This window comes from Lichenostomus cassidix, chromosome 3, assembly GCF_008360975.1.
Source record: "Lichenostomus cassidix isolate B80296 chromosome 3, HeHo_3.0, whole genome shotgun sequence".
Taxonomy (NCBI): Eukaryota; Metazoa; Chordata; class Aves; order Passeriformes; family Meliphagidae; genus Lichenostomus; species Lichenostomus cassidix.
The window spans coordinates 103800531-103812420 of record NC_139483.1 but is presented as its reverse complement, the minus strand read 5'-3'; the positions used below and the strand labels follow the sequence as shown (position 1 = coordinate 103812420).

The 11890-nt window shown below is 36.4% G+C and overlaps 1 protein-coding gene across 1 annotated transcript in view; it reads left to right on the top strand.

Moving 5' to 3' along the window:
• The first annotated feature begins 212 nt into the window (after positions 1-212).
• The window catches only part of APOB (apolipoprotein B), a 36514-nt gene continuing 24836 nt past the window's right edge, over positions 213-11890 (top strand). Inside the window, 12 exon segments of the mRNA XM_085056966.1 lie at positions 213-359; positions 2028-2066; positions 4680-4795; positions 5645-5790; positions 6819-6972; positions 7158-7313; positions 8295-8419; positions 8611-8696; positions 9439-9658; positions 10438-10665; positions 10846-10963; positions 11112-11258. Of these exon segments, the coding sequence (XP_084913092.1) occupies positions 302-359; positions 2028-2066; positions 4680-4795; positions 5645-5790; positions 6819-6972; positions 7158-7313; positions 8295-8419; positions 8611-8696; positions 9439-9658; positions 10438-10665; positions 10846-10963; positions 11112-11258 (1593 nt within the window). The 5' untranslated portion in view covers positions 213-301.

Sequence of the window (11890 nt, the reverse complement as noted above, 5' to 3'; positions counted from 1 at the left end):
CGGTTACTGGAGGTTAGCTCGATGATCTTAGAGGCTTTTTCCAACCTAAATGTTTCTATGACTATCAGTAACCAAAGCAGGGCATGGTGTGGAGCGCAGTGAGGATCTGGGACTCTCACCTTTGGACCTTTGGCAATTTGCTCTGAGCTTTCTAAACTGTTTGACTCAGCTGCTTGCTACAGACTATATAAATGGAGGTCCAAGTCAGAAGGCTCATTCTCCCTCTGAGGCAGCAGGGAAGACTTGAAGAGGGAAGAAAAAATAGCTAAAAAAAGAGCAGCGAGAGGGATTGGGGCTCACCATGGGCCCTGTGCAGCTCTTGCTGCTCTCCCTGCTGCTCAGCAGTGGTGTTCTCACACGTAAGTACTCTCTTTTATGTCAGTGCTTTTTGCTGCTTTGTTTATGAGCCCATTAAAACAACAATATTGAAAAAAAATCAAAAGGACAACGTGTTATAGAATTAGAAAGGTTCAGTGTGGCAAAATTATAATTTCTTCCCTTCATAGGAATGGGCAGTCATAGGAGGATCCCAATGTAGAAAAGTCATGAATGTTGCCTGGTGGCTTTCGAATAGATTTCATGTATTTTGCAGCTTGTAAGGCCTCCACTTTTTTCTGTAGTATTGTCCTTTTAAACTCTCACAGAACAACCATAGTTTGGAGACACTATGCAGTCTTAATCCATCTGTTGCTAACCTATTTTGCAGCAAATGTGAAGAGAGAGAGCAGTAAAGCAAATTGTATTTGTCAGGCAGTACTGTCATTTGAAATACAGTTTTGTATTGAAGGGACATGGTAATCAGTAAAAGAAGTAAGCCAGTGGAGGATTTTTTCCTACTATCAGAAAAGACAGCTGAGATCAGTGCTATGGATTGTGAGCTATCCTTGCTTCCCAAGAAGTGGCTTTTTAGAATACAACTCTGTGCTATTACCTAGGGCTTCAGGGAGCTTAAGGAAAAAAGTGAGTCTAGAGCTGATTATGCAGGTCTGGTTTTATATGCAGATCTAATTCACATGTATACATCTTTGTGGAACTAATAATCTGGAAGTTATGGACTGATGTTATAAAAATTTATGGCTATAAAATAAACCCTGTTTCTAATGGTTATTAATAGTATTATTAATTTTATTTTAATATCAGTACTAGTGTTTCTGATGCTATTGTTGTTACTGTGACTAATGTTACAGTCTATTTCTATAGAGTGGTCTACTTAGAATTTCCAGAATGAAAACTTGGAAAGTGTGCAGAGAATAAGGTGAAAAGTCCTGGCCTTCATGTGTGATATCCCAAAGAATGACATAGCATCCAATAAATGCAAAAAAATTTACTAGATTATGTTTAATTTAATTTTATTTTATTTTAAATAGAGTCATATGGAACATATCTAAGACTGATTGGAGCAAATCATTCTTCTTAATTTGAATAGGCTTCCAACCAGTGTTCTTTTCCCCCAAAGAATGAACTCTCAATATTCAGAAAAGATCTTTTGGCAGAGAATTTTAGCATTAATCTGCAAAGTTGTTATTTTTTAAATGTACAAAAATCAAAGTATAGCTATTCATCCATTTTGCAGTATTTTTGTGTACTTAAATAGACTAAAATTTAAAAGTAAACTGCGTTATATGGTACATTTCATCTGTCTGCATCTACATTTTGTGTCCATCATTTATAAACTATTTTACATAATACAGGGCTTTTGAAAATACTTCTCAGCCTAGAAGCTGATCCTTCTCAGTTTAAATCAAACTAATTTAATTCAGTGATTAAAGATCCTATTTTAAGGGTTTAGTTCTATATCAAGGCAACTGCTTATACCACTCTAGATTTGACATGTTCTGTCAATGTTAGTGGTAGCTTCGTTATTTACATCAGTGTGCCAGACTACATCAGCAGATGGTATGAATTAAAAAGGTCTTACAATGGCAATGTAGTATTTACATTTATATATTCATAGCCCTTGTTTTGCAAACTTTTTTGTAAACAGCTTTTCCAGCTTTTAATGCTTATTTGTTTGGGTTTTTTTACAGAAGAAGAATCACCAGAAAGTGGAAATCCAGGATGTTCAAGTAAGTGGTTTCTTGCATTTCCTTTTGTTATCTTATGTTACTATTTTAACAGAATGCATCTTTTAAAGTCTGCCTTTTCCTAATCTTTTCTTCTGAAATAACTTAAATGAAAGTGATGGTTTCATGAATGGTTTTATGAAGTCCTTATTGCCATTTATTTTAAGTGTTCAATTATCCATTAGGCTTGGTTCAAATCATAAAACTTTCCTAAGATTGGACAAGCTGAGGTTGAGTTTCCAAACTTCCCTAAAGCTCCCATTAAGAAACTACTTCCCACTGGTTTTGCAGGTTTTTCTTTTTTTATTTATTTTTTTAATTGTCAGATGCAAATTCCTTAATCTAGAAATCCCTGCTTATCAAATATGAAGCTTTAACAGTGAGGTTACACTTCAATGTGCACTGACTCTCACAATTTATTTAGCCTTCACAGTTGCTGCTAAACCCACAGTATTGCACTTAGATATCTAAGTAAATACCTCTAGAATACATCATCAACTCTGTCAGCAAGGACAGCAATTTCTTTAAACAAGACAAGACTCAGGAAATGCTGACTTTATGCACTATCTTTGTAATGAACTCTGACTGGCCCTGACTGCTTGGTTAGATACGAAATGTTCCACCACAGGGTCAAAGTACTGAATGAGTTGGTTTGATCTTTATCTTCGGGTTTTGGGTTTTTTTCCCTTGTTGGGTGCTTTAGAACCATCTCCAGGTTTTACTTCAGATGCCTGAACCACCTCAAAGACTGCTGGGCTTCATTGCCATTTTCTTGTCTATTTCTGATACAATAAATTATTTGCTATTTGTACTTCTAAGCTTATCATTTCCCTATTCCTTTTTCATTGATTTCTGTTTAAAAGCCAGATATGAAGCAATAATTTCTGCTTTAGCAATCTAGACACAGGTGTTGCAAATTTTTCCAAGTGTACAATTATAGACCAGGATAGCCAGAAATGACAGGGTTAGTGATGAATCTGTTAACACCTGTGAGGTTCCAGGGTTAAATAGATAATTTAATTAAGTTTTCAAATGTTAGTAAGATGTTGATTACTGTATGACAGCCAGTATATATTATAATAATTCTGTTTAGCAATTACATGAAAATAATCTCAGCTAAACCACTATAAAAGTATGTAAAGCTTATAAAAGTGGTAGTGCAGTGAGGAAATAAGAGATTTATAGTACTATTCTGTTGTCCTCCCTGTGTATGAAATGGTGTGACATGAAGTGCAAGGTAACATTGCTGTTGATCTTTGACAGGACAAAGATTTTATGAAAGAAGAGCAAGCTGCATTCATGCAGGCACAGGCAGGCAAAGTCATAACCATTTGATGGTGAACATTTGGGTTTACAGTGGGATTACCTATCTTTGTGTTGTCTATAAAAGTAGATCAGGACTCTAATATGGTCAGGCAGTCACAAATAACCACAAAGGAGCAATTTTGGAAATTGCTTTTCGTTCAGGATCACAACAGAATCACAGCCCCAGTGAATTTCTCAGTCTAAACCAAAGGAACAGTAATTCCTGTTTCAGATTGATCTAGAGTGCTACAACACAGACACTTAGAGTGCCTGATCATCATCTTTAGTTTAAAACAATGCTAGCCGTTTTAGTGGGTGTGAATTTTGATTGAAGAAATTGTTTTGCTTATGTTACACATTCCAGATACCAAAAGAATATCTTATATCCTTGTATTTGATGCTGAGACTATTATTTTTTACTTTATATCTCTATTATCATATTCATTCCTGCTTGCAGGGTTTAAAATTACAGATGATTGGCTCTGAGAACAACAGGTAGAGATTAAATACAGGTGAAATTCATTCTTTTGAGGAAGCCTATTGCGTATTGGGGCTTCCCTTGACAGAAGCATCTCTAAAAATACTCCTTCCTGCCCTATCCTTAGTCATAATTTGGTGCCTTTTCCTTGTTCTGGATGCTCCTCATGTAACTAAAGCTTATATCCATTAAAAATAGTCTACTCTACTAAAGGTTTCTTATGTAATAAGTGAATTAATCAGTTTCAGAGAGTCTGGGGCAGAAAGATCCTCCACAGATTTAGGTGAAATTGTATTGAGGAATGATAGTTTTGGTGTTCTATCTCTTTCCGTGGTTTTTTGCCTTCAGTCTCAGTCATGACTGGTAAAGCAGCTCCTTGTATTTGCATTATGATGGCAAAATCTGAACTGACAGGAATCTTTTTATTACCAATTTGAAAATTAAACTTTGATTGCCTCTATTTAGAAGACATGGGGTAATTTTCAAAACAGTTTCACACCTTAGGTTTTCTCCTGTTTTTCTCATTTGCTTTTTGGGAATGATTTGAAGGCCAGGTGGGGTCACACTGTCAGATCCCATGAGAGCAGTGGACCCCAAAACTTATTCCACCCCCCCAAGTTTTGTCTTACTCTTCAGAAAGTATCCAACTGACATGAAAGCATCACTTCTTTGTCTGAAAGATATTCTGCAAAAAGAAGTGGTGGCAGGCTGGGTCTTCATGCTTCCTTTTTCTGGCATTCATTTTAGTTGCACAGCACTGAGCATATACTGTAAGGATTACATATATATGTTCTACCCAGGTCATAAAACCCTTCTCATTTTCCCTATTGCAGAAGAGGCAACCAGATTTAAACCCCTCAGAAAATATGTTTACTCATATGAAGCAGAGACATCAAGTGGGATCACAGGAACATCAGATTCCCGAAGCGGTTCAAAGATCACTTGCAAGGTAAGCAAAGAGTAGTAAATACACCCAGCTAGGGACTGTGTACTTAACTACATGGGAGCTGGCAGCTGGGGAACATCCTTCAATGTTTTTCCACACAAGATCATCCTTTTGAAGGGCACATATGGAGACTCATGAAAACTCCCTGTTCTAGACAGAAGGCACTGAGGATGGCAGAAGTCCTTCATACCTCTGTGCCAGTGCATTTCAGTCCCCATCTGGCTGTTCTTTTACATGAGAAAGGGGTAAAGCCTGGGCATTCAGTTTGCCTTAGCTCCCAGGCTCAGTCTACCAATGCCCATCAGACAATTCTAGAAGTTGAATCAACTCATTGATGCCATGATGACCACGTGAAAGTCTGCTGATGGTAACTCAAGACAATACCCGGACTGTAAGAGTAAAAGGTCCCACAGGCTATTTAACTACCCAATGTCCTCTTATCCTGCCCAAAACTTTCTCATCATGGTGTTGGTTTTGAGAGTTTTTTCCTGAAATGGAGTAACTGGGAAAAAATATTTTTAATTTAGTGCCTACTGTTGTGACAGTCTAAACACTGATCAGTGTAATGACTAAAGTTTTCATACCGTTCTAATACTCTAAATTGTCCTAAGTTAAGTTGCTCATTTACCACGTAGCTTGCTCCATGCCATTAGCCAAGCAAATACTTGCCCTCTTATCTTCTCTGTGGGGTTACCTTAAGCTATTTAGAGCACTTTGGAGTCTTTCTCAACAGCTGGTAGCAGGGTGATCCTGACACTTCACAAAACCCAAGGAATTTTCAAAGTGGCAACTGGGTAATCCTGGAAATGTGATAGTGCAAAAAAGATAAATATATAATATTTGTGTTTCCAGGTTGAACTGGAGGTACCCCAGCTGTGCCGCTTCACCCTGAGGACAATGCATTGCTCCCTGAGGGAGACATTTGGTGTTGACCCCGAGGGAAGGGCTATTCTGAAAAAGTCCAAGAGCTCTGAGGACTTTGCAAATGCCATGTCCAAGTAAGCAACATCAATTACCATCAATACTTGTGACCTTAACATGGAACAGGCTGCAGTGTTAACAGTCCACCCTGATTATGTTTTTCAAGGCATGGGACACATTTCATGATCACATGGTAGATTTATAAGCTGATTGCACAGCAAAACTCTCCCTGACACACTTCAGGGTTAACATAGTTCTAAATTGCTAGTAGGGAAGGGTATTTTACATACAGCATTTTCACCTGGAACGGTTTCTTCATTTCTGTCATCTACATCTGGAAATTGTTGGGTAGTCCCCTGAAGATTATTGCAAGTGCACTTACTGTTCCTTCTTGAAATCACATTCTCAACTGGCTGCATGCAGGTAGTTTAAGATAATTTTCCTTTGCTAACAGACTGTGCAACAGAAAGGCACTTGAGACTGAAGTCCAGATTTCCAATCTCAATCTTTAATGATCTGTGCAGCTAATCTTTTCCTTACTTATTTGCTTTTGTAACTAGCTTCTTCTACTGCCTCCACCCAATTAGTCTCTTGTCCTTATCAGTGCATATTTTAGTCATGCACCTTTGTGCTGCTTTCAGTGCCTTGGTGTCCATGTTGTCTCACAAGCCATAGATCTCAAACCAACTTAAGACAGTGTTAAATATGTTTTACAGAATACAATTAAGGTTTTATTTAAAGTAATAAATAAAACTAGTAGAGAATCCTTCCCAAAATTTTGTAGCCTATTGCAGTAGTTAATAATTACCTCTTTCTAAAAGTTTACTTATCTCCTCTCTGAATTTATGCAATTCCAACTTCCAGCCGTTGCTCTTGGTATTTGCTTGCCCTTAAATGACGTAATCTGGTGAAATCAGAATGTCCTTGGTTAGGTTTTTGATACTTTAGTAGTAATACTATCTGTTAGTAGCAGCAGTGAATAGTAAATAGTGACAGACCAAATAAACATGATGCTTTATCTATAGCCCAGCAGGTTATCGATAAGATATTCTTCACTGTGTGGCTTTAAAATTATTCCATACTAATATTGGTTTTGTGTGGACAGGAATGAGCTAAAATTCAGCATTCAGGATGGAACAAAAGTCAAACTGTATCCAGAGAAGGATGAGCCTCTGAATGTGCTGAATCTCAAGAGAGGTATCATCTCAGCTCTCCTTGTGCCAACAGAAACAGTGGAAAACATAAAAACAATTCCAATGGTAGGTCCTTTGAAAGCACTCACTTCATTGTCTTGACCAATGGAAAAAAGCTCACCTAGACAGAGTTATTCCTGAGCATCATTTTCAAAAGGCCTGGACATTCAGATCAGAAAAGGTGCCTTTCAACTAGATCAGAAAATGTCTGATAACACGAGCAGAGACGCTGACTTCTTCCTTCTTTCCAGGACACTGTATATGGAAAGTGTGACAGTGAAATTGAATTCAAATCAAGAAAAGGAAATGTTGCAGAAGATATTTCAATAACCAGATACTTGAAAGGCTGTGACAACTTCAGTCCCATTAGAGATCACGTCAGCCCTATTGCCATTGTAAAAGGACTAGTAAGTAAATAATTAAAAATTATATAATGTAACATTTTTCACAGAAGTACTTAAAATTATAAACAACTATTGCCATGATTAAGTTTTATATTTATTTTCTGAAATATAGTTTTTCTGTACCCTTCCATCAGATCAAACTGTGGTTTTGCTGGCCATAAAAAGTGAAAAATAGATGAAGAGCAAGAGTGTAATTACCTTCTTTCACATTATTTTATTTTTTTAAAGGAGAGCTTTCATAGATAGAGTTAATACTGTTGACTATTTGATAACCTATCAGAACATAGCCAAATTTTTTGTTTTGTGGGTCAAAGTTTTCAAAATTCCAATTTTATCTAAAACATGAGGTCCAGCAAAACCCTAAAGTGTGTGTGATGCCCAGGAAGAGTGGGCTCTAAATGCCCTGAACCAAGGGGTTTGACAAACTGTTCAGTCTAACTGTTAATACACAATGAGCAGATGCAGTTGCTCGCATAATTATTTTCAGATTTCTTTCTGATATGATGGCATCTGTGCTTTTGACTTTTTTTGCTTAAAAAAAAAAGGTTTCATATAATGCTGAAAACACATTTTATAATTTCTGCCACTTCTACAGCTTCTTGTAGAAGTCTTTAAAATTTACATAATGAGAGTGAAATTAAAGAGAGCATCAGTTGTTACAAGGGGACTGAACTACTCCAAAAATTACAAATTGGTTTTATGAAGGAGCCTTTGTTGTAGGCAGCAGGGGATCAATCATGAAGTAACTATTAACCCAAACACCTCAATAAGGCCTGAGGGAACATTTCAGTGGGGGTTTTGCCTGTGAAGAGACTTAAATCCAAAGATTGTTACTGGCACAATTTTGTCTTTGTGTAAGAATGATTCCACCTTTGTTTCCAATATGTAACTGTTAATCTTACAGAAAAACTGTGTCAGCCTTTAAAACTATGATTGTTTCCTATTTTACTCAGTAAGCTGACTGCCAAACTATTTATTTAACAGAACAGCCCATTATCTACCCTGCTGAAGAGCACTCAGTTCTGTCATTACAATATTGATGCAAAGAAAAGGCACATAAGAGATGCTGTCTGCAGTGAAAAACACCTGTTTCTGCCTTCCTCATACAAGTAGGTTGCTGATTATTTATCATTACACTTTATTTATAAATATCCTTTTTTAATGGGGATGTATCACATTCTGCCCTGACATCATCTCTACATATGCATTTTGGTATTAAGAAGGAAGGAAACATGTCAAGACCTCTCAAAAACACTTGGACACAACTAAAGCACTGAATTTTTCTTTCTTTCTTTCCTAGAAATCGCTATGGTGTGATGACAGAGGTCAACCAGACCCTGAGGCTTGAAGATACCCCAAAGATCACAAACAAAAATTTTGATGGAGGTATAGCTGCAGTTCTCAATATTACAAATACAGAGGCAAAATATAAATACAGGGAAAAAACTCTTTAGTGAATTTTTAATACTGAATTAATTAAAGATGAAGGGACCAAATAAATTCATAATTTTTAATGAAATCTTATCAATTTAGTAAGAAAAAAGTTTGAGTATAAAATGAAAAAACCTGAGAAGTTTAAAAACACCACTAATTTAAAATAGTATTTGTATTTTCATTTTAATTTTAAAATTATTCTTTATAATTAAAAAGGTATAATTTGCTTGAAAAATCATTTTAATCATATGGGAAATTAGTTTAATGAACCCTTTTCAGCCACCCATGATTTCTTATGCATCTTTTAGCTTCAGTGCCAAATGTAAAGAATTCATTATTACTAAATATTTTGTTCTGAAACATACTTTCCTGATTTGCAGTTGTTAATCCCAGTCATATTTCTTATAACATATAGTTATTAAATGTTGAAAAACCAAACTATGCTAATATGAGAGGTGTTAAGGAATCATCCTCATGAAAATGTAAAAGAATGTATGCAAATATTAGACTTTTGGGAGGATTATATTAAATTCCATGCCATAATTTTTTTAAATTGTTCAGCTGTTTAACTTGAACACTTATCATATAAAATAATGTACAGATTCTGTATTTATACTGAATGTACGACAGAAGATAAAAATTAACATGACTCTTCGATGAAGACATAAAGAGTGCAATTTTTTCCAATTTCTAGATGCACTGGAAGAGAAAGGACTTGCACTGGAAAGAGCAGATGCCAAACTCCCCAGGCAGGGCGATGCTGTTCTGAAAACCCTTCAGGAACTGCAGAAACTTACAGCCTCCCAGCAGAACCAGCAGAGAGCAAGACTCTTTTACAGATTTGTTTCTGGGCTGAGAAGTTTGCATAACAGCAGTCTTGGCTCTATTGTACCAAAGATGATGGAAACCTCAAGGTTTGTAACAGCATCTCACAGTGCAAGAACATCACATGCCAAAGCCATCTCAAAACCAGCCTACAGCTGATGGTTTGCTGCAAATGGTTTTAAATTAGAAGTGTATTAGATGTAAAAAGTGGCTTTCAGAAAGATAAGTATTATGAGAACTATCCAGAAAGGAAAATAAGGAAGGGAGTGTCAAAACCAGCTCTGTGTGCCTGACACAATCCTGTGGATGCATTGTTATAGCCAAATATTTTTCATGCAGTTTTGTTCAAGGACAATGGCTGTAATTCCAAACTCCCAAGTGTGACTTATAGCAAAGAACACAGTTTTGAGTCTGAGACTTTGGGAGACATGGAAGAGTGCTATAGTTTGGTCTGACTCTGCCCTCTTCACCCTTACTCTTTTGTCTGAGCTGGACTTGAGCCAGTTTACATATACTTTATGTCCTCCATCTGTAAAGGGACTAGAGCCTCAGTCTGGGTCAATACATTAGATTATAAAACTTAAAGTTATGGAGAAGTCTGTTGTGAAGAAAAAAGAGATATATCCATGTCATGATGATATTGTTAATACTTGTTCTTATTTAATTGTGGTATTAGTATAACTTGTGAAACCAAGAGGCTTATTTTTGGTAAGAAATTGCATCATTTGCTTCCAGTCACGCATACACTTACACAATTTGTATTAGAACACCTTAATAAAACTGCCACATGTTTATTTCAAACAGTCAATATGCGGCGATAACTGCAAACAGGGAGCTAATTAATAAAAGTCATCCCTTCTCCTTTCAGCTCTGTCACCATCCAGGCCCTGGCTCAGTGTGGGACTCCAGAGTGCTACAGTGCAATCCTTCAAATCCTGAGAACTGGAAACGTGAATCCAGTTGTGGCAGACCTGGTCACATACACCTTGGGACTTTTGCCTTCTCCAACTCCTCAAAGAATACGGGAAATTCTTAACATGGCCCAGTATCAGCCAAGCAGAGCTTCATTTTATGGCTTGAGTCATTCTGTTACTAAGTGAGTAATGATTACATGCAATTGTACAAAATAACCTCAAAGAAGCATCACAGTACTTAGAGTAAACCCTCAGAGTGTTCACTATTGGACGATATTTTCATGAATTTACTCTTTAGGAATAAAATATAGACATTTCCCATTTTGCTCTTCTGTTTCTGATGTGTTTATCTATTTCTTTAGGTTCTACAATGAGAAGAAGATTGTGACAGAGGAAATAGCAGATGTTGCAGACTTCATGGTATCATTGCTTGGTGCTGATTGTTCTGGGGAAGATGAACTCACATACCTCACACTCCGGGTATTTTTATTTCCTTCTTTTCTTATGCAGGCTATTATTACATAATATTATATTGTATTAGAGTATATTATATTAGCACATATATTACTCTACTTCTGTTGGTGGAGAAGAAGTGTTTATCATTTTTCTGTGTTTTCTTCACTGACAGGCTATTGGAAACATGGGTGCAGTAATGGAGAAAGCTAAACCCAGTGTAAAATCTTCTCTGAAGACATGTATCAGAAATGAAGCTGCATCACTTTCAGTTCAGAAAGCAGCCATCCAGGCATTCAGGAAAATGACAATTACAGAAGAGGTAAAATTGGGTCACAGGAACCAATATAAACTGTTCTCAGTCCACTTTGTGTTTTTGCAGGAGTTATTGAATATGCAAAGCTTATTCCATTATTTTAATTCTGCTCTCTCCCTTTTAGCTGTCTCAGGTTTTTGAGAATTCCTTTAAGTTTCCTTACTCATATCTAAGAAGCCTGTTGACTTAGTGGGTGTTGCTCTTTTGAGATGGAGTTTCTTTGTATAGATAGACTCAGTTTAAACGGGAAGTTTGGATCTAGTTTGGATTAGTTCCTTCTAGTGCCTTAAATGGAGTTTCACTTATTTAAAGGTGGTGCTAACTAATGAATTACCCCAGATTTAAATGTATAAATTAAAAAAATATGTCCAAATTTTATACTGGCATTTTGTTGTCATTGTTAATAGTACTGTTTAGATGTGTGTTTACAATGCAGTGACATTACAGCATCCCCTACACAATGGCTGTCATTATACAGAGCACTTCAGGTCTGTAGGGTGGATAGCTTCAATATCAACAAATTTCTTCTCTAAAAGATATGCTCTTGTTTCCAGACAAAGCTTAAAAAGTCTGAGAGACTGAAAACACCTGAAACTCATATCCTCAGATTCAGTTTAATGCATTTAAAATTTTTAATT